The 20,043-nt window shown below is 41.1% G+C and overlaps 4 protein-coding genes across 14 annotated transcripts; all 4 read left to right on the forward strand.

The window, feature by feature from the left end:
• The first annotated feature begins 309 nt into the window (after window positions 1–309).
• Window positions 310–3,337, forward strand: LOC121622148. 3 transcript variants are annotated; one of them, XM_041959012.1, is made up of 7 exons: window positions 310–403; window positions 1,422–1,715; window positions 1,827–2,087; window positions 2,206–2,421; window positions 2,508–2,536; window positions 2,723–2,791; window positions 3,058–3,337. In XM_041959012.1, exons 1-7 carry the CDS (start codon window positions 340–342, stop codon window positions 3,232–3,234), a joined length of 1,110 nt encoding a protein of 369 aa, XP_041814946.1. In that variant the 5' UTR covers window positions 310–339; the 3' UTR covers window positions 3,235–3,337. The 3 variants fall into 3 exon arrangements, with proteins under 3 accessions (XP_041814946.1, XP_041814945.1, XP_041814947.1); XM_041959011.1 differs by having other exon boundaries at window positions 327–403; window positions 1,419–1,715; XM_041959013.1 differs by having other exon boundaries at window positions 327–403; window positions 1,419–1,715; window positions 2,335–2,421.
• A 1,431-nt stretch (window positions 3,338–4,768) lies between these two features.
• On the forward strand, window positions 4,769–8,834 carry LOC121622470. 3 transcript variants are annotated; one of them, XM_041959438.1, is made up of 8 exons: window positions 4,769–4,883; window positions 5,001–5,321; window positions 5,430–5,711; window positions 7,235–7,303; window positions 7,557–7,658; window positions 7,749–7,777; window positions 7,935–8,000; window positions 8,192–8,834. In XM_041959438.1, the coding sequence occupies exons 1-8, from the start codon at window positions 4,820–4,822 to the stop codon at window positions 8,273–8,275; spliced, it is 1,017 nt and encodes a 338-aa protein (XP_041815372.1). In that variant the 5' UTR covers window positions 4,769–4,819; the 3' UTR covers window positions 8,276–8,834. The 3 variants fall into 3 exon arrangements, with proteins under 3 accessions (XP_041815372.1, XP_041815374.1, XP_041815373.1); XM_041959440.1 differs by having other exon boundaries at window positions 7,935–7,991; XM_041959439.1 differs by having other exon boundaries at window positions 4,807–4,883; window positions 5,004–5,321.
• A 2,086-nt stretch (window positions 8,835–10,920) lies between these two features.
• On the forward strand, window positions 10,921–14,507 carry LOC121622469. 5 transcript variants are annotated; one of them, XM_041959434.1, is made up of 9 exons: window positions 10,933–11,039; window positions 11,237–11,569; window positions 11,708–11,986; window positions 12,903–12,977; window positions 13,231–13,332; window positions 13,423–13,451; window positions 13,609–13,674; window positions 13,865–13,979; window positions 14,174–14,507. In XM_041959434.1, the coding sequence occupies exons 1-8, from the start codon at window positions 10,976–10,978 to the stop codon at window positions 13,946–13,948; spliced, it is 1,032 nt and encodes a 343-aa protein (XP_041815368.1). In that variant the 5' UTR covers window positions 10,933–10,975; the 3' UTR covers window positions 13,949–13,979; window positions 14,174–14,507. The 5 variants fall into 5 exon arrangements, with proteins under 5 accessions (XP_041815369.1, XP_041815368.1, XP_041815366.1 ...); XM_041959435.1 differs by having other exon boundaries at window positions 10,921–11,039; window positions 11,240–11,569; window positions 13,865–14,507; XM_041959432.1 differs by having other exon boundaries at window positions 13,865–14,507.
• A 2,126-nt stretch (window positions 14,508–16,633) lies between these two features.
• On the forward strand, window positions 16,634–19,440 carry LOC121622471. 3 transcript variants are annotated; one of them, XM_041959442.1, is made up of 7 exons: window positions 16,634–16,731; window positions 16,932–17,261; window positions 17,402–17,680; window positions 18,597–18,695; window positions 18,949–19,050; window positions 19,141–19,169; window positions 19,327–19,440. In XM_041959442.1, exons 1-7 carry the CDS (start codon window positions 16,668–16,670, stop codon window positions 19,417–19,419), a joined length of 996 nt encoding a protein of 331 aa, XP_041815376.1. In that variant the 5' UTR covers window positions 16,634–16,667; the 3' UTR covers window positions 19,420–19,440. The 3 variants fall into 3 exon arrangements, 2 of the variants coding, with proteins under 2 accessions (XP_041815376.1, XP_041815375.1); XR_006007685.1 differs by having other exon boundaries at window positions 16,642–16,731; window positions 16,929–17,261; window positions 19,141–19,248; window positions 19,327–19,389; XM_041959441.1 differs by having other exon boundaries at window positions 16,642–16,731; window positions 16,929–17,261.
• Window positions 19,441–20,043: the final 603 nt, after the last annotated feature.

A 20,043-nucleotide genomic window follows, 5' to 3' on the forward strand; every position in this document is an offset into this window, starting at 1 on the left:
AAGGCTCTGCAGCTGATGTACGCACCCTCTCATCAAAACACTTTCAGTTCCCTGAAAAAATACAGTGAGAAACCAACAAGTCTCACCACTAAAACACAATCTGATCCCGGTTCTGTCCCAGCTGTTATGGCGTCAAAGTGGACTTCAGATTCTGCTGGACGCGTCTGACTCTTCACCTCTGAACGTGCATCAAATGTAAATGTTAAAATGTAAGAAATAAATTTAGCAGGAAACAGGTAAGAAAACACACACAGTCAGAATGAGGAACTGAGCCTTCACTTATCACAGGAAGCACATGCAGCACTCAGTTTTAAGAAGCAGCAGCACAAAGACAGAAGCATGATGGCTGAATTCAGGTGGATCCTATTTTCTTCAGTTCTGATGCTGGTGTTTAGTTTGACAGGTAAGAATCCTTTAAACACACTTTAAATATAAAACACTGCTAAGATGAAACAATATTACTGATGGTGCTTCATTAGGAAGTTTTGTTTGTAACATGGTGAGTTTAATGAACTCTTGGAGACCAAAACTGAGATGCATTCACAAACTTCCGTTCTGGAAACATTTGTTCTGTTCTGTTCTGTTACGGCAAAATTATTTTCATACTCCTCTTGCATATAATGGACACACACACACACACACACACACACACACACACGTATCAATCTTATCTTATCTTATCTTATCTTGTCCATGTGCAATTTTTCAGTATTTTTCAATATTTTCCATTGGCAATATATTTGTATTTTTTAGCACTGGGTCCATATTCAGACTGTTTTTGCACTAATGTGTGATTTATCATGCACGAATTACCTTGTGCAATATTGCTTTTTTTCACTCTCTTTGAGTACTCAACCTATCACTACATACTGGCATTCTACTGTGACACATATGTATTTATTACTGTGTTACTGTAGTGCTGTACTTACTTTATACGAACCCAACTTGTGCAATTTGTGTAAGAACTGTTTTTATGGCAATAATTCTTAGAGTTGTTTGTGGCGATGCTTTTTACGTATTTTTTGTTTTATATAGTCTTTTGTATAAAATGTACATATATACAATCAGCTCTTATTTTGGATCTTGTATTTCTCTATTGCTATTTTTCCTTCTGCTATTGCCTGCTGCCTGTAACACCCGAATTTCCTCGGCTGGGGATTAATAAAGTCTTATCTTATCTTATCTTATTCAATGTTTGAGCTCATTAGCTTTTTTGATTTTTGTGTGCTTATTCTGAACACCTGTTTGGAACATTCCACAGGTAAACATGATTGGATAAAGAGATTAATACCTGGACTGAGGAACACTTCAGGAAACTGTTGTCAGGAAACACAGTTTGATTGGAGATGACTGATTCTGGTTTTATTTCTGTTCACATTCATGCTCCATTTTCACAGTTCTCTCTTTTTCCTCAACAGCAGCCGCTGTGAAATATTCCTCAGTGGGAAATGAAGTCACTTTGCCTTGTGGGAATGTGACAGACGATCAGGATAAGTGTAACGGGACGACTTGGCTCATCAGTGGTTCAGCAAACCAAGTAAAGCTGTTTGATAAAGGGCAGATTGACAAAGCGAAAGCAGGCAGGCTGAGTGTTACAGCGAACTGTTCCCTGGTGATAAAGAAGGCCACAGTTGAGGATGCCGGTTACTACACCTGCAGACAGTTCAAATCAGGAAAAGATCAAGTTGCTCAAGTTTATCTGTCTGTTATTCACAGTGAGTGTTTACATCATTATGTTTTCTGCTCAAACTGCCCTGTTAGAACAATATACTGAAACACTACAACAACTGAAGCTAATTTTGCTGTTGTCCTTCCATCTACACCAGTGACTGAACATAAGACCGATGACAAGGTGACGCTGTCCTGCTCTGTGCCAGTACATCGACAGTGTGCACACACCGTGAAGTGGCTGTATGAGGGTGAAGACGTGGATACGGAGATGAAGACATCCGAGTGCTCAGCCGCTGTGACGTTTCCCACCTCCGACCTCAAGCAGAGGTCAAAGTCTCGTGACTTATTCAAATGTCAAGTGACTAATGTTTACAGTAAAGAAGTGCAGCTGTTCACCTTCAGCCGCCCACCCTCAGGTGAGATTTTGGATAATTGCTTGCAGGTTTGAACCATTCTTGGTCATTCGTTTTATGCAGATGATCAAGTGTTGTCTTATTGTGCAGTTTGTTGCATTTTGTTGCTGCATCCATGTAGGTGCTGATGCGACATCGGCTACGATAAAACCGGGAACAGTGACATCAACATCGACTACAGGAAACCAATCAGTGACGCTGAGCAGATCAGAAGGAACAAACAAAACATTAACAACAACTCTCTCTCCAGGTTGGTGGCGGTTCATCATTGTGTCTGTGGGTGTAGCAGCTCTCTTAATAATCATCATAGCTATCATCAGATGGAGGAGAACTAAAGGTGAGAACATCCACTGATCGAACTTTTATCAACAAGAAGTTATGATAAAACCTGGATTTTCAGTCGACTCTTTTTTGTCCTTCCAGGCAGCAAAGCACAGATGGATGAAAACATGGTGAGCTTTAAAGTATTAAAACACTTTAACAATACGGTTTGGTCTCCTGGGTGAAAAATCACCTTCCTCCATATTCATAATCACCACGGCCACTACAGATCACAGCCCAGCAATAAACGTAAATATTCAACCTTCTGGCACAGAAGGTGAGTCAGTTTAAATCCACATGTTGTCCTCTCTGTGTAGGCTGGTCCTGAAGACGGCGTTTCCTACGCCTCCGTCAGCTACACCAAGAAGACCAGCAGTAAAGCCCCGGTAAGATGTCTGCTGGATTATAGTGGTGAAAGAATGAAGGATCTGTTTAATTGCTAAACTTGATATATATTTATGATTTCTGATTCTGAATATTCATGGTCGCCAGATGAGTCCTGGTGTTTTTACGGTGACCTTTGGCGCCACCATCAGACCAACATGTCAACTTCACTCACAAGATATTTCAGAAACAGCAGATTAAAGCTGCATTTCAGTCGTTAAATCAGGACACTCAGAGCTCCTGTCAGGTTATGTTTCTATGCTTTCAGGTTCGGGGAGATGATGGTGATGGTGATGGTGATGGTGATGATGATGATGATGATGAAGGTGATACAGCGAGCTACAGCGTTGTTAAAGGTTCCTCCTCTTCTGCTGGAGCCTCCACTGATCCCAGAAACTTCAGTGCTGCCGTCAACAACCCAGACAAACAAGATGTTACTCACTAAAAGCACGATGCTGTTTTATTTAATGTAATAACATGAGTTACAATCAGATTGGTCATTGAGTTGTTTCTTCTCTTACAGCGTGTAATCTCTGCCACTGAACAATTAAAAAAAAAAGATGAAGTTTGATGATGTTGTGAAGTCAAACCAACAGAAAAATGAAGTCTTCATTGTTAAATAAACAGTTTTCTGAGCCTGTCTGACTGTGATGTTCACGGACGAGGTCATGTATTAAAGTTTCATTCCAGCTGTGTTTCCATGTTAGTCGACTGCCTCTGCTGCCACACAGTGGTAGCACCAAGTCATACACACACTTTAAAGATGCTGTGACCACATGCTTAATTCTCCCACCACCAGAGTTATTTATCCATATCAGATTCAGTGATATCAGGAAAAAAGTCTCACCTGATCTCCTTCTCAAGGTTTGAGAAGATGAAAGGGGCTAAATATTTAGCTGTAAGTCAAAGCCACATGTGAGATATCTTAACGAGCACTTTTATTGAAACAGAACAGAGGCAGACAGACAGACCTGGCTTCTGCAGCTTGAACTTATATATGTATATATATACTTATATATGCAGGATTGTTAGTTTGAATGGGTCACAGGTTGATGTACACTAACGAGGCGTAATTATCAGTATGCGAGCATTTCCAGCTCATGCCAAGTAATAAAGTAATTAAATGTGCTAATAGCTCTTGTGAATGAATTTCACATCACATTGGAACTCAAATGAAATGTAAATAACGGCTCCAGTAAGATACATTCATTTTTTGTGTCAGCAGAAATATTTTAGATGTAGGCTTTCGGGACAATTTATTGCTTATTTTGCTGTTGTGTTGAATCGTACCATCTACATTTAATCATGATTACACATGTGTCAGCGTGGTCTATGACCGAGAGAAGCTCTGTGATACCGGCCTATGGAGGCATCTTTGTTAGTGAAAGAGAGACGTTGCAGTGCTGCTTGAGCAAGACCTGCTTTAAGTTCGACAAACCACCTGACGTCGCTGTGCTTCCTGCATTTGAAGCCCTGAAACTTCAAACCTTTTCACGCCAGAAAGCTTCATACGGCTTCACCATCCAGTCACCAGCAGAAACAGAGGTCTGATCTGAAAGAGCACAGGATGAAATCAAAGCCTCCGATGAACTATATCAAGTAATTTAGCTCATTACAGACAGTCTGTGTCAGGGAACTCGTCATGTCCTCTGACTGCACACTGAACCACAGCTTCCTCCCTCCTGTTGTATTTTTACAGAATCTCACTAACACTTATATGGGTCTTGCAACTCTTAGTTTGTTCTGATAATTATCAATGTAGTAATCTACTGATTGGTGTAAATCCATGTGGATGACAGTGTTAGCTAAGGGGTTAACATATGAAAGTGTTGGGTTGTTTTCAGAGAGATTAAAAAAGAAAATCACGTCGGTTGAGCATTTGCCAAACTAAATTCAGCAACTTGCAAAAGACACAATGAAGGAAGTGGCACATGACTTATCACAGGAAGTAGACTTTTCATTTCCTTATTTAAACAGGTCAAAGACAGACAGTTGATAGCTGAGAAGGGGGCCGACAAAAAGACTGAAGCATGATGGTTGAATTCAGACGGACGAAAGCGTCTTTATTTCTGATACTGATGCTTCAGTTTACAGGTAAGGATGCATAAATATACAGAAATACCAGCAGACTTCTGCTGGATCTAAAACTATCCTCACATTAACTGTCAGAGTAAAAGTCATATTCACACTTCTCACTCCTCATCTTTTCAGCAGCAGCTGGACAATATTCCCCCCACTTTGTTGTCAGAGATGGAGATGAAGTCACTTTGCCTTGTAGACATATGATAGATGATCAGAGCGGATGTGGCAGTATTGATTGGCTCCTCAGTGGTCCAGGAAGGTCAACAGTACAGCTGGTTAAAAATGGGCAGATTGGTGAAAACATTAAACCGGACAGACTGAGCGTGACAGAGAATTGTTCTCTGGTTATAAAGAAGGTCACAGGCGAGGATGTTGGTTTGTACACCTGCAGACGGATCATACCAAGACATCAATATGAAGATGCTAATGTTCATCTGTTTGTTATTACCAGTGAGTATTTACACCAAACTGTCTTAATATATTATACTGAAACCTAATGTTCATATTATAAATGTGATTACAGTGATTCAGTTAATTTGACTCTTTTTCTCTCTCCAGTCACTGAACGTACAGACTCTGAGGAGGTGACGTTGTTCATCACTGTGTTAACTCACAGACAGTGTGAATACAGAGTGAAGTGGCTGCATGAGGATCAAAATGTGGAGAAAGACAAAGACATGGAGACATATCCCACTTGCTCAGCTACTGTGAAATTTCCTACAACTTATCTGAAGCAGGATTTAAGATATCCCGACCTGTTCAAGTTTGAAGTGACCAATCATTACACTGGACAAGTGCAGCAGTTTGACTTCAGTCCTCAGCCCTCAGGTGGGAAAGCAGGTGAGATGAGCTGTTTATAATCACTTCATCTGTGTTACAGTCACGGCCGTGCCTGCACTTATTTCCTTTGTGATTTCTGATGTTTCCTTTTTCCCTTGTGTCTCCTGATGCTCCTCTGTCTCTCTTTTGCCTGGTCGTATTTTTTAAAAACAGGTTTTTTCCTGTCGTTTACAAAAAAATTGCATCCAAGTGTTTTAAGAAACAGTACGGTGGCCGACAAGCGCGAACACGCTGCAGCAGCCTAAAGCATTTCCATGAGGACGATGGCAATTTAAAAACACAAGAAAATCCAAAAATCCAGAAACATGGAGTAAAGAGGTGATACGATATGAAAAGGTTCGCTTTCTTTTTTATGTCTTTTGGCCTTCGTGTTTTTCTTCTTGCATCAAACAAACATACTCTGTCGACTGGTCGACTCTCCCTCTCTCTCTCTCTCTCTCTCTCTCTCTCTCTCTCTCTCGGGTTGAAAAGCAAGCTTCTTTTCCAGAGGCAGAAGAATGTTTGTGTTTTAGATTTTGACAGTTTCTGTATTTGCAGCGTGATTGCAGTTAATCCATTTGTTTTCGCACCACGTTTCCATCGTTGTATTTGTTCTGGATTTGCTGCTCAGCTGGCCTGCATCAGCCTCGTTAGCCCTGTCACCTGTGTTTTCACCAGCCAAGCAGCTCCTTCTTTGTTCTCCTGTTTCATCACCTCATTCACCTCACCTGAACTTCTCCGCCCATCTCTCCACCTACACTTCATCCCCTTGTCAGTCTACTTCGTATTTCAGTCCAGTTTTGAATTCAGTCATTGTGGAGTCATCTGAGGGGTGTGCTGCGAACATTAATGGCTTATAAACCACGTAGATCCTGGAGTCAGAGGTTTCAATGTTATTAGATTAGATAAGACTTTATTGATCTTGCAATGGAGAAATTCACTACGATGGTGGATCTCTTTGAACCTGGGTAGATCTCCATGTTAACTGAGGTTTTGTTCAGAGATTCAGATTGAAATTGAATGATTTTCTGCCTGCTGAGTTGTATGTTAGTAATGTGATTGACTGACTTTACATTATGTGTAATTACCGAAGTACAAACTGTCTTCATCACATGTTCATCACATTTGTGCTCAGGAACTTACAAACATTCAGCTGATGATGCAGAAAATCCTTTTTTTTCTGTTTGCTTCAGGTAATATTAACACTTTAAAGTTTACACAGCAGATCAGCCACAAACTTAAAGAACGAAGAAGACACAGAAACTAGAAACCACTTTGGATTCTGGTTTTATACTTGGTCCATTTTACTTATGAATTTACAGGATCAGCAGTTTTCTTCCTCTCTTGTCTTATTTACAGCAGCAGTGCTGCTTTTTGCTCTGACAACGACTTTATATTCTTTATAGCTCTTCATTATAACGACCTGCTCCTCTTGACTGAAGTAGGCTGCACATGATTGGTCCATGTTGAGTCAAATGACTCACAGACTGCACACAGAGCCTGATGAAGAAACAGTTTGTTTGTTTTCTTTATTAACTTGACAGGTGAAGAAGCAACAACTTCAATATCATCAGCACCACCAACATCAACATCAACAACAGCAACACCAGACGGTGAGAAACAAAGCAGCTGACTCATGTTCAACATAAACCAAATGTGGAACTTGTGAATAAACATTAATAACTGGAGATTTGGGTAAAAATGTAGACGCATGTTTCCAGTAGCTTTATCGGATGTTTTTATTTTCCTGTTGTCCATGCTGCTCTCACACATTGCTGAAACATGAAAACTGCTCCTTCACACGTGTCGCGTTTCTGACTGTTTGACAACACCTTCCTTCACCGACATGATTGTTCTGCTCCGCAGCTCGTACAGATTGTTCTGTGGTGAACTACATAATGTTGGTGATGCGTGTGGCTGAACTCGTCCTCATCACTGTGATCACTGTTCTTCTCATCAGAGCTCGAGGTGAGAAAACTCAGAGCAGCATTTGTTCAGACTGATTAACACAAAGTGTGAGTTTCGAGCTGACATGTTGCTCTGTGGGTTGTTTTCCAGGAAGGCAGAGACCACCTGATGACAACACTGTGAGTGGACAATAAAAACTGAAGTGACCTGATGTGTGAAATGAAAGCTGTGTATGAATGTTCAGGGACTGTGTGAATGGTGAGAAGCTGCTGGTGGTAACTGTTCATGTTGCTGTAATGCAGGACTGTGAATGTCTCACTGTTTATGTTTGTGTAGGTTTTAAACTCAGGAGGAAGCAGAACAGCGAGGCGTTCAGGTGCAGCAGCCAGTCAGGTAAAGATGGTGCGTTCAGGTTCTTCTTTTTATTGTCATTTTCTCAATTTATTTTATATCTACGTGTGAGAGAAACTGATGGTGCGTTCAGGTGTTGTCAGATCATTTCTTATTTCTTTGTGTTAAATGTGAGTTAACGATGTGAAAGGTGACAGTTAAAGAGTGTCAGAGTGAGGGTTTGTTTGTGTTGTGTTTCACAGGTGAAAAATGATGAAGATGAAGATGATGGTACCATGGCATATGAAAACCCTGGAGCCACTTCTGCCTCTTTCAGACTCCACTGATCCGCAACTTTCACATCAACATCGACTCATAGAAGACCACAGCGCAATTAAATGACTTCACATTTACGTCGGCAGCCGATGGCTTTAGATAACAAATTATAAAATGTCTGTCGTTAGACGACAACATTCAAATCTTGATTTCACCTCACATCAGGAGGTTCTCACTGTGAGAATCAGAAAATGTCTTTTTCCTGCATCATTTGTGAAATTCTTGATTTCCTGCAGGTCGGATCACGGCAGCTGGATTTCAGCTTCATTTAACAGGAAAGATCATTTAACTCTTGTTGACTTCCTTAAATCATCTTCCAGCTGAAGAGTTCAGATCATGGTTTTCAGATTTACTGGTTGTTTTTGAAGCTGCAGCATCTCGAGGTCAGTTTCATGTCTCTGCGTCCAGAAGAACTCATTTTAATTCACTTCCATTTCGCAGCATTGTTGTTAACATATTTGTTGAGACGTGTATGTGTTTGACTTGAAGGGGTCTTCAACCTTAATGGAGTCATCAACAGTCTTCTCTTTATTATATCTGTGAACAATGTCACCTGCAAATAAAGAAATATTTACCACTTAATTCTACGCTGTGTTTTGTGATGCCTTCACTGTCATAATGGAAAGTGGATATTCTTCACTGTGAATGTCTTGCCTCTACTTGCTACTTCCCTCCGTTGAGGTCAACAGCTCTGTTCTCACTGGACTTTGATATTTGTTTTAATAAAGGTGGTATGCACCAAAGTGACCTGATGATGTACACAAATCTAATAACTCAGCCTACTTTCAGAGGTTTTGGATGCACATGATGACCCACTCTGACCTAAAATAAATGTATATACAGTAGCACATAGTGACGAGGCTTGATGCTCCATGTTCTGACGGCTAAGGACAATTCAGTCAGGACATTCATCAATGTTTCAACCACATGTTGCATCGAGTCTCAGTGGCTCCAAACCTTCCAGGAGTTAATGTAGCTTTTAACAAAGTTCAATTAGCAGCATTTTGTTTATGTCCTAATAAACAGGGATGCACATATCTTTCTTAATCAGACACTCAGGTGAGGACTGCACACTAGAAGTCTTCAAAAATTTGCACCCAAACCAGGAATGTATTCCCTGGAACCGAAACTGACCCGTCTGTGCAGCTAAATGCCACGGCTGATGAAGTCTGAAGTGATTTCACATGCCAGACAGTTGTTATGTCTTTCTACAGCAAATTGGGATTTTTTTATCACACACACCTTAAATGTGCCGATAGCGGTAGTATAGCTCAGTCTTGCTCATCGCCATCTTGTTGTCAGGGACGTGTAAACATGTCCTCCGTTGTGCTTCTCATCGTCTTGGTTACAGGATGGGATGCAGCTGGACATGCTGCTGCTCCAGCAGACCTGTCTCCGCTCAGATAATCACACGACACACAGACACACAGCGAGAGACAGACAGGGAATCAGAGGGGGGACAGGACGTTCCTGCAGATCACATGTTCTGGGAGGCAGATGCAACAATAATGTCAGCTGTTTTCCCTCTTTAGCTATAATAATGATTGGCTCCACGCATTCTCATCCCAAACACACACACACGCACACAGCCACACAGTACTGCTATCATGAGCAGTGCTGTCTGATCGTGGTCTTCTCAGATCCACTCTGGTACTACACATAATGTTGACCTGAGGAGGCACAATCTCGGTTTTGTAGTTCAGTTGCTGCCTGGTGCTCAAAGGTGTGTTTTGAAACAACTCAACGTCATGCATTTCTGGTTTTTGTCACACACATGCACCTGTGTACCAGCTACGTGCATCCCTGCTAATAAACTGTGTTTCTGTGAGTATCATGTGTGCCTGATGTTGATCTGGTCATTACAGGGTAAAACCACCAGAGTTCTGCTGCTGTTGAACTCACACTCTCATCAAAACTCTTCTTTCGTTCTCTGACAAAAATATCTGCAGAGAAACAATAAGGAACCAACAGACCTGACCACTAAAACATCATTTCATATGTGTTCTCTCCCAGCAGCCGCAGTATTACCATATTACACCATGAACGTCTTCATTCAAATACCACTGGACGAGGAGTTTGACTCTTCCCCTGTTTGTTGATGTGAGCTGTCAGCTATCACCATGACTCCTGTCTGTTTTTAAAGAAATGCTATCTAAAGCTAACAATCTTAACACATTGAACTTCCTCAGTCTGCTTCTTCTTTTCTGGAGGTGAAACATGTAGTTGTCAGAAATGCACCATGGGACTGGACACAGTGTGAACTTGAGGCTCAATATGAGTCTTCATCTAAATTTCTTTGTTGCAGCATTAGATTGGCTCAGTGAGTGCAGAAACATATTCCTTTGCCTGGTGACCAGTGACTTTGTCTTCTTTACAGGCTCAGGACCTTTATCAGCCTGCTGCAACCTCTGACATCTTTACTGATGGCTGCATCTCATGTTGCTGATGAAGACAAAGGTGTCGCCGTCAGTCACTGTGGATGAGAGAAAAATGCATTTCAAAACCATCAAAGTGAAAAGTTTAACAGAGCCTTTGACTGTTTTAACATTTACCAAAAAAATACCACGCAATGTAAAACGAACTAAAAGCTGCTATGAGGAAGTGACATCATGTCAACAGGAAGTAGATTCAGCATCTCTCCACTAAAGCATTACTTTCGAAACTCAGACAGCTTTCACTGTGAGAACGAGAGATAAGAGAGCGACCGAATCATGATGGCTGAGTTCAAATGGATTCAGACTTCTTTATTTCTGATGGTGATGCTTCAGTTCACAGGTAAGAATACATATATCACAGTTTATTCAGTTTATTTTTAAGTTTTATTGAACTAAGAAAACCAAATGTGTTGTTTGTTCTTAACGTAGTTAACACGGAAACAAGGATGAAGAAATAATAATCACATTAACTGTGAACATGACAGACATTTTCTCATTTCATTCATTTTTCATTATTTTCTCTCATCTTCTGAACAGCAGCAGCTGAGACACATCGTCACTCCTTCACTGTCAGAGTTGGAGATGACGTCTCTTTGCCTTGTGAAAATGCAGTGAAAAAGAAGCATAAATGTGGCAGTTATACCTGGCTGTACCGTGGTTCAGGAAACACAGCAGCAGTGGAGCTGGTTCAACTCGGGGAAATTGTTGAACGTGACGAACCTTCATCAGACAGACTGAGTGTTCTACAGAACTGTTCTCTGGTCATGAAGAAGGTCACAGTCGAGGATGTTGGTCGTTACACATGCAGAGAGTTCAGGTCAGGAGGAGAACAAGGTTCAGACTCTGTGGTTCATCTGTCTGTGATCAGCAGTGAGTATTTACATCAGAGTTTTCAGCTCAAACTGTCTTGTTAGAACAACAAACTGAAACATTACAATCATCATGATTACAGTGATGAGGTTGACTTTCCTCTTGTTGTCTTTCTCTCATTGTCTCCATCTTCTCCAGTGACTGAACATAAGGACAGTGATAAGGTGACATTAAAGTGCTCTGTGGTGACATGTGAGCGATGTACACACACAGTGCAGTGGTCGTTTAACAGTAACGATGTGGATAAAGATAGCCAGGATCTCAAGATGTCACAGTCTTCCTGCTCTGCCTCTCTGCAGTTTCTGTCTTCTCATTACTTTTACACATCAAGGTATAAATTATTCAAGTGTAAAGTGACCAATGGTAACAAAGTGCAGCAGTTTGACTTCATCCCTCAGCCCTCAGGCGAGAAACCAGGTGAGAATATATTGACTTTTGTTTAAAGTCACTTCACAGCGACTTGAATAAATAGCTAAAAAAGTTAAAATATTACATCACAACACAAGTTTTGTGCTGAACAGTTTGTTGGGTTGTGTTCACCTGTTCAGGTGAGGACACAATAACAGCAACAAAAGAATCAGCAACAGTAAGTTAAAGAGAGGAACTGGTGGCTCATGTGTTAGCATGCTAGCATTTGCTGATTAGCAAATGGCTTGTTTGGGAGATATGTTGCACCTAAAGTCAGAATTTTCAATGTCACAAAGGTGTCTCTCTTTTAACCTGGCGAGATCTCCATGGTAACTGATGCTGCAACCTGCAACCTGCTCTGGAGGAGGTTCTGTTCAGAGTTTCAGATTGAAATTGAATTGACTGATAAGCTGCCTGCTGAGCTGTACGTTAGTAATGTGATTGACTGACTTTACATTATGTGTAATTCCAGAAGGACAAACTGTCTTCATCACATGTTCATCACATTTGTGCTCAGGAACTTACAAACATTCAGCTGATGATGCAGAAAATCCTTTTTTTCTGTTTGCTTCAGGTAATATTAACACTTTAAAGTTTACACAGCAGATCAGCCACAAACTTAAAGAACGAAGAAGACACAGAAACTAGAAACCACTTTGGATTCTGGTTTTATGCTTGGTCTATTTTACTTATGAATTTACAGGATCAGCAGTTTTCTTCCTCTCTTGTCTTATTCACAGCAGCAGTGCTGCTTTTTGCTCTGACAACGACTTTATATTCTTTATAGCTCTTCATTATAACGACCTGCTCCTCTTGACTGAAGTAGGCTGCACATGATTGGTCCATGTTGAGTCAAATGACTCACAGACTGCACACAGAGCCTGATGAAGAAACAGTTTGTTTGTTTTCTTTATTAACTTGACAGGTGAAGAAGCAACAACTTCAATATCATCAGCACCACCAACATCAACATCAACAACAACAACAGCAACTCCAGACGGTGAGAAACAAAGCAACTGACTCATGTTCAACATAAACCAAATGTGGAACTTGTAAATAAACATTAAGAACTGGAGATTTGGGTAAAAATGTAGACGCATGTTTCCAGTAGCTTAATTGGATGTTTTTATTTTCCTGTTGTCCATGCTGCTCTCACTTATGGCTGAAACATGAAAACTGCTCCTTCTCACGTGTCGCGTTTCTGACTGTTTGACAACACCTTCCTTCACCGACATGATTGTTCTGCTCCGCAGCTCGTACAGATTGTTCTGTGGTGAACTACATAATGTTGGTGATGCGTGTGGCTGAACTCGTCCTCATCACTGTGATCACTGTTCTTCTCATCAGAGCTCGAGGTGAGAAATCTCAGAGCAGCATTTGTTCAGACTGATTAACACAAAGTGTGAGTTTCGAGCTGACATGTTGCTCTGTGGGTTGTTTTTCAGGGAGGCAGAGACCACCTGATGACAACACTGTGAGTGGACAATAAAAACTGAAGTGACCCGATGTGTGAAATGAAAGCTGTGTATGAATGTTCAGGGACTGTGTGAATGGTGAGAAGCTGCTGGTGGTAACTGTTCATGTTGCTGTAATGCAGGACTGTGAATGTCTCACTGTTTGTGTTTGTGTAGGTTTTAAACTCAGGAGGAAGCAGAACAGTGAGGCGTTCAGGTGCAGCAGCCAGTCAGGTAAAGATGGTGCGTTCAGGTTCTCTTTTTATTGTCATTTTCTCAATTTATTTTATATCTACGTGTGAGAGAAACTGATGGTGCGTTCAGGTGTTGTCAGATCATCTCTTATTTCTTTGTGTTAAATATGAGTTAACGATGTGAAAGGTGACAGTTAAAGAGTGTCAGAGTGAGGGTTTGTTTGTGTTGTGTTTCACAGGTGAAAAATGATGAAGATGAAGATGATGGTACCATGGCATATGAAAACCCTGGAGCCACTTCTGCCTCTTTCAGACTCCACTGATCAACAACTTTCACATCAACATCGACTCATGGTAGACAGCAGCGCAATTAAATGACTTCACATTTACGTCGGTAGCCGATGGCTTTAGATAACAAATTATAAAATGTCTGTCGTTAGACGACAACATTCAAATCTTGATTTCACCTCACATCAGGAGATTCTCACTGTGAGAATCAGAAAATGTCTTTTTCCTGCATCATTTGTGAAATTCTTGATGTCCCGCAGGTCGGATCACGGCAGCTGGATTTCAGCTTCATTTAACAGGAAAGATCATTTAACTCTTGTTGACTTCCTTAAATCGTCTTCCAGCTGAAGAGTTCAGATCATGGTTTTCAGATTTACTGGTTGTTTTTGAAGCTGCAGCATCTCGAGGTCAGTTTCATGTCTCTGCGTCCAGAAGAACTCATTTGAATTCACTTCCATTTCGCAGCATTGTTGTTAACATATTTGTTGAGACGTGTATGTGTTTGACTTGAAGGGGTCTTCAACCTTAATGGAGTCATCAACAGTCTTCTCTTTATTATATCTGTGAACAATGTCACCTGCAAATAAAGAAATATTTACCACTTAATTCTACGCTGTGTTTTGTGATGCCTTCACTGTCATAATGGAAAGTGGATATTCTTCACTGTGAATGTCTTGCCTCTACTTGCTACTTCCCTCCGTTGAGGTCAACAGCTCTGTTCTCACTGGACTTTGATATTTGTTTTAATAAAGGTGGTATGCACCAAAGTGACCTGATGATGTACACAAATCTAATAACTCAGCCTACTTTCAGAGGTTTTGGATGCACATGATGACCCACTCTGACCTAAAATAAATGTATATACAGTAGCACATAGTGACGAGGCTTGATGCTCCATGTTCTGACGGCTAAGGACAATTCAGTCAGGACATTCATCAATGTTTCAACCACATGTTGCATCGAGTCTCAGTGGCTCCAAACCTTCCAGGAGTTAATGTTGCTTTTGACAGAGTTCAATTAGCAGCATTTTGTTTATGTCCTAATAAACAGGGATGCACATATCTTTCTTAATCAGACACTCAGGTGAGGACTGCACACTAGAAGTCTTCAAAAATTTGCACCCAAACCAGGAATGTATTCCCTGGAACCGAAACTGACCCGTCTGTGTAGCTAAAAGCCACGGCTGACGAAGTCTGAAGTGATTTCACATGCCCGACAGTTGTTATGTCTTTCTTCAGCAAATTGGGTTTTTTTTTATCACACACACCTTAAATGTGCCGATAGCGGTAGTATAACTCAGTCTTGCTCATCGCCATCTTGTTTTCAGGGACGTATAAACATGTCCTCCATTGTGCTTCTCATCGTCTTGGTTACAGGATGGGATGCAGCTGGACATGCTGCTGCTCCAGCACACCTGTCTCCGCTCAGGTAATCACACTCCACACAGACACACAGCGAGAGACAGACAGAGAATCAGAGGGGGGACAGGACGTTCCTGCAGATCACATGTTCTAGGAGGCAGATGCAACAATAATGTCAGCTGTTTTCCCTCTTTAGCTATAATAATGATTGGCTCCACGCATTCTCATCCCAAACACACAAACACACACACGCACACACACACACACACACACACACAGTACTGCTATCATGAGCAGTGCTGTCTGATCGTGGTCTTCTCAGATCCACTCTGGTACTACACATAATGTTGACCTGAGGAGGCACAATCTCGGTTTTGTAGTTCAGTTGCTGCCTGGTGCTCAAAGGTGTGTTTTGAAACAACTCAACGTCATGCATTTCTGGTTTTTGTCACACACGTGCACCTGTGTACCAGCTATGTGCATCCCTGCTAATAAACTGTGTTTCTGTGAGTATCATGTGTGCCTGATGTTGATGTGGTCATTACAGGGTAAAACCACCAGAGTTCTGCTGCTGTTGAACTCACACTCTCATCAAAACTCTGCTTTCGTTCTCTGACAAAAATATCTGCAAAGAAACAATAAGGAACCAACAGACCTGACCACTAAAACATCATTTCATATGTGTTCTCTCCCAGCAGCCGCAGTATTACCATATTACACCATGAACGTCTTCATTCAAATACCACTGGACGAGGAGTTTGACTCTTCCCCTGTTTGTTGATGTGAGCTGTCAGCTATCACCATGACTCCTGTCTGTTTTTAAAGAAATGCTATCTAAAGCTAACAATCTTAACACATTGAACTTCCTCAGTCTGCTTCTTCTTTTCTGGAGGTGAAACATGTAGTTGTCAGAAATGCACCATGGGACTGGACACAGTGTGAACTTGAGGCTCAATATGAGTCTTCATCTAAATTTCTTTGTTGCAGCATTAGATTGGCTCAGTGAGTGCAGAAACATATTCCTTTGCCTGGTGACCAGTGACTTTGTCTTCTTTACAGGCTCAGGACCTTTATCAGCCTGCTGCAACCTCTGACATCTTTACTGATGGCTGCATCTCATGTTGCTGATGAAGACAACGGTGTCACCGTCAGTCACTGTGGATGAGAGAAAAATGCATTTCAAAACCGTCAAAGTGAAAAGTTTAACAGAGCCTTTGACTGTTTTAACATTTACCAAAAAAATACCACGCAATGTAAAACGAACTAAAAGCTGCTATGAGGAAGTGACATCATGTCAACAGGAAGTAGATTCAGCATCTCTCCACTAAAGCATTACTTTCGAAACTCAGACAGCTTTGACTGTGAGAACGAGAGATAAGAGAGCGACCGAATCATGATGGCTGAGTTCAAATGGATTCAGACTTCTTTATTTCTGATGGTGATGCTTCAGTTCACAGGTAAGAATACATATATCACAGTTTATTCAGTTTATTTTTAAGTTTTATTGAACTAAGAAAACCAAATGTGTTGTTTGTTCTTAACGTAGTTAACACGGAAACAAGGATGAAGAAATAATAATCACATTAACTGTGAACATGACAGACATTTTCTCATTTCATTCATTTTTCATTATTTTCTCTCATCTTCTGAACAGCAGCAGCTGAGACACATCGTCACTCCTTCACTGTCAGAGTTGGAGATGACGTCTCTTTGCCTTGTGAAAATGCAGCGAAAAAGAAGCATAAATGTGGCAGTTATTCCTGGTTCTACAGTGGTTCAAGAAGCCCAGCAGCAGTGGAGCTGGTTCAACTTGGGAAGGTTGTTGAACGTGACAAACCTTCATCAGACAGACTGAGTGTTCTACAGAACTGTTCTCTGGTCATGAAGAAGGTCACAGTCGAGGATGTTGGTCGTTACACATGCAGAGAGTTCAGGTCAGGAGGAGAACAAGGTTCAGACTCTGTGGTTCATCTGTCTGTGATCAGCAGTGAGTATTTACATCAGAGTGCTTTCAGCTCAAACTGTCTTGTTAGAACAACAAACTGAAACATTACAATCATCATGATTACAGTGATGAGGTTGACTTTCCTCTTGTTGTCTTTCTCTCATTGTCTCCATCTTCTCCAGTGACTGAACATAAGGACAGTGATAAGGTGACATTAAAGTGCTCTGTGGTGACATGTGAGCGATGTACACACACAGTGCAGTGGTCGTTTAACGGTAACGATGTGGATAAAGATAGCCAGGATCTCAAGATGTCACAGTCTTCCTGCTTTGCCTCTCTGCGGTTTCTGTCTTCTCATTACCTTTACACATCAAGGTATGAACGACTCAAGTGTAAAGTGACCAATGGTAACAAAGTGCAGCAGTTTGACCTCATCCCTCAGCCCTCAGGCGAGAAACCAGGTGAGAATATATTGACTTTTGTTTAAAGTCACTTCACAGCGACTTGAATAAATCGCTAAAAAAGTTAAAATATTACATCACAACACAAGTTTTGTGCTGAACAGTTTGTTGGGCTGTGTTCACCTGTTCAGGTGAGGACACAATAACAGCAACAAAAGAATCAGCAACAGTAAGTTAAAGAGAGGAACTGGTGGCTCATGTGTTAGCATGCTAGCATTTGCTGATTAGCAAATGGCTTGTTTGGGAGATATGTTGCACCTAAAGTCAGAATTTTCAATGTCACAAAGGTGTCTCTCTTTTAACCTGGCGAGATCTCCATGGTAACTGATGCTGCAACCTGCAACCTGCTCTGGAGGAGGTTCTGTTCAGAGTTTCAGATTGAAATTGAATTGACTGATAAGCTGCCTGCTGAGCTGTACGTTAGTAATGTGATTGACTGACTTTACATTATGTGTAATTCCAGAAGGACAAACTGTCTTCATCACATGTTCATCACATTTGTGCTCAGGAACTTACAAACATTCAGCTGATGATGCAGAAAATCCTTTTTTTCTGTTTGCTTCAGGTAATATTAACACTTTAAAGTTTACACAGCAGATCAGCCACAAACTTAAAGAACGAAGAAGACACAGAAACTAGAAACCACTTTGGATTCTGGTTTTATGCTTGGTCTATTTTACTTATGAATTTACAGGATCAGCAGTTTTCTTCCTCTCTTGTCTTATTCACAGCAGCAGTGCTGCTTTTTGCTCTGACAGCGACTTTATATTCTTTATAGCTCATCATTATAACGACCTGCTCCTCTTGACAGAAGTAGGCGGCACATGATTGGTCCATGTTGAGTCAAATGACTCACAGACTGCACACAGAGCCTGATGAAGAAAAAGTTTGTTTGTTTTCTTTATTAACTTGACAGGTGAAGATGCAACAACTTCAATATCATCAGCACCACCAACATCAACATCAATATCATCAGCACCACCAACATCAACAACAACAACAGCAACTCCAGACGGTGAGAAACAAAGCAACTGACTCATGTTCAACATAAACCAAATGTGGAACTTGTGAATAAACATTAATAACTGGAGATTTGGGTAAAAATGTAGACGCATGTTTCCAGTAGCTTTATTGGATGTTTTTATTTTCCTGTTGTCCATGCTGCTCTCACACATTGCTGAAACATGAAAACTGCTCCTTCACACGTGTCGCGTTTCTGACTGTTTGACAACACCTTCCTTCACCGACACGATTGTTCTGCTCCGCAGCTCGTACAGATTGTTCTGTGGTGAACTACATAATGTTGGTGATGCGTGTGGCTGAACTCGTCCTCATCACTGTGATCACTGTTCTTCTCATCAGAGCTCGAGGTGAGAAAACTCAGAGCAGCATTTGTTCAGACTGATTAACACAAAGTGTGAGTTTCGAGCTGACATGTTGCTCTGTGGGTTGTTTTCCAGGGAGGCAGAGACCACCTGATGACAACACTGTGAGTGGACAATAAAAACTGAAGTGACCTGATGTGTGAAATGAAAGCTGTGTATGAATGTTCAGGGACTGTGTGAATGGTGAGAAGCTGCTGGTGGTAACTGTTCATGTTGCTGTAATGCAGGACTGTGAATGTCTCACTGTTTATGTTTGTGTAGGTTTTAAACTCAGGAGGAAGCAGAACAGCGAGGCGTTCAGGTGCAGCAGCCAGTCAGGTAAAGATGGTGTGGTGCCATCGGCTACGTCGGTAGCCGATGGCATTTAGATGGCTTTAGATAACAAATTATAAAATGTCTGTCGTTAGACGACAACATTCAAATCTTGATTTCACCTCACATCAGGAGATTCTCACTGTGAGAATCAGAAAATGTCTTTTTCCTGCATCATTTGTGAAATTCTTGATTTCCTTCAGGTCGGATCACGGCAGCTGGATTTCAGCTTCATTTAACAGGAAAGATCATTTAACTCTTGTTGACTTCCTTAAATCGTCTTCCAGCTGAAGAGTTCAGATCATGGTTTTCAGATTTACTGGTTGTTTTTGAAGCTGCAGCATCTCGAGGTCAGTTTCATGTCTCTGCGTCCAGAAGAACTCATTTGAATTCACTTCCATTTCGCAGCATTGTTGTTAACATATTTGTTGAGACGTGTATGTGTTTGACTTGAAGGGGTCTTCAACCTTAATGGAGTCATCAACAGTCTTCTCTTTATTATATCTGTGAACAATGTCACCTGCAAATAAAGAAATATTTACCACTTAATTCTACGCTGTGTTTTGTGATGCCTTCACTGTCATAATGGAAAGTGGATATTCTTCACTGTGAATGTCTTGCCTCTACTTGCTACTTCCCTCCGTTGAGGTCAACAGCTCTGTTCTC

The sequence above is a fragment of the Chelmon rostratus genome, chromosome 18 (genome assembly GCF_017976325.1).
Source record: "Chelmon rostratus isolate fCheRos1 chromosome 18, fCheRos1.pri, whole genome shotgun sequence".
NCBI lineage: Eukaryota > Metazoa > Chordata > Actinopteri > Chaetodontiformes > Chaetodontidae > Chelmon > Chelmon rostratus.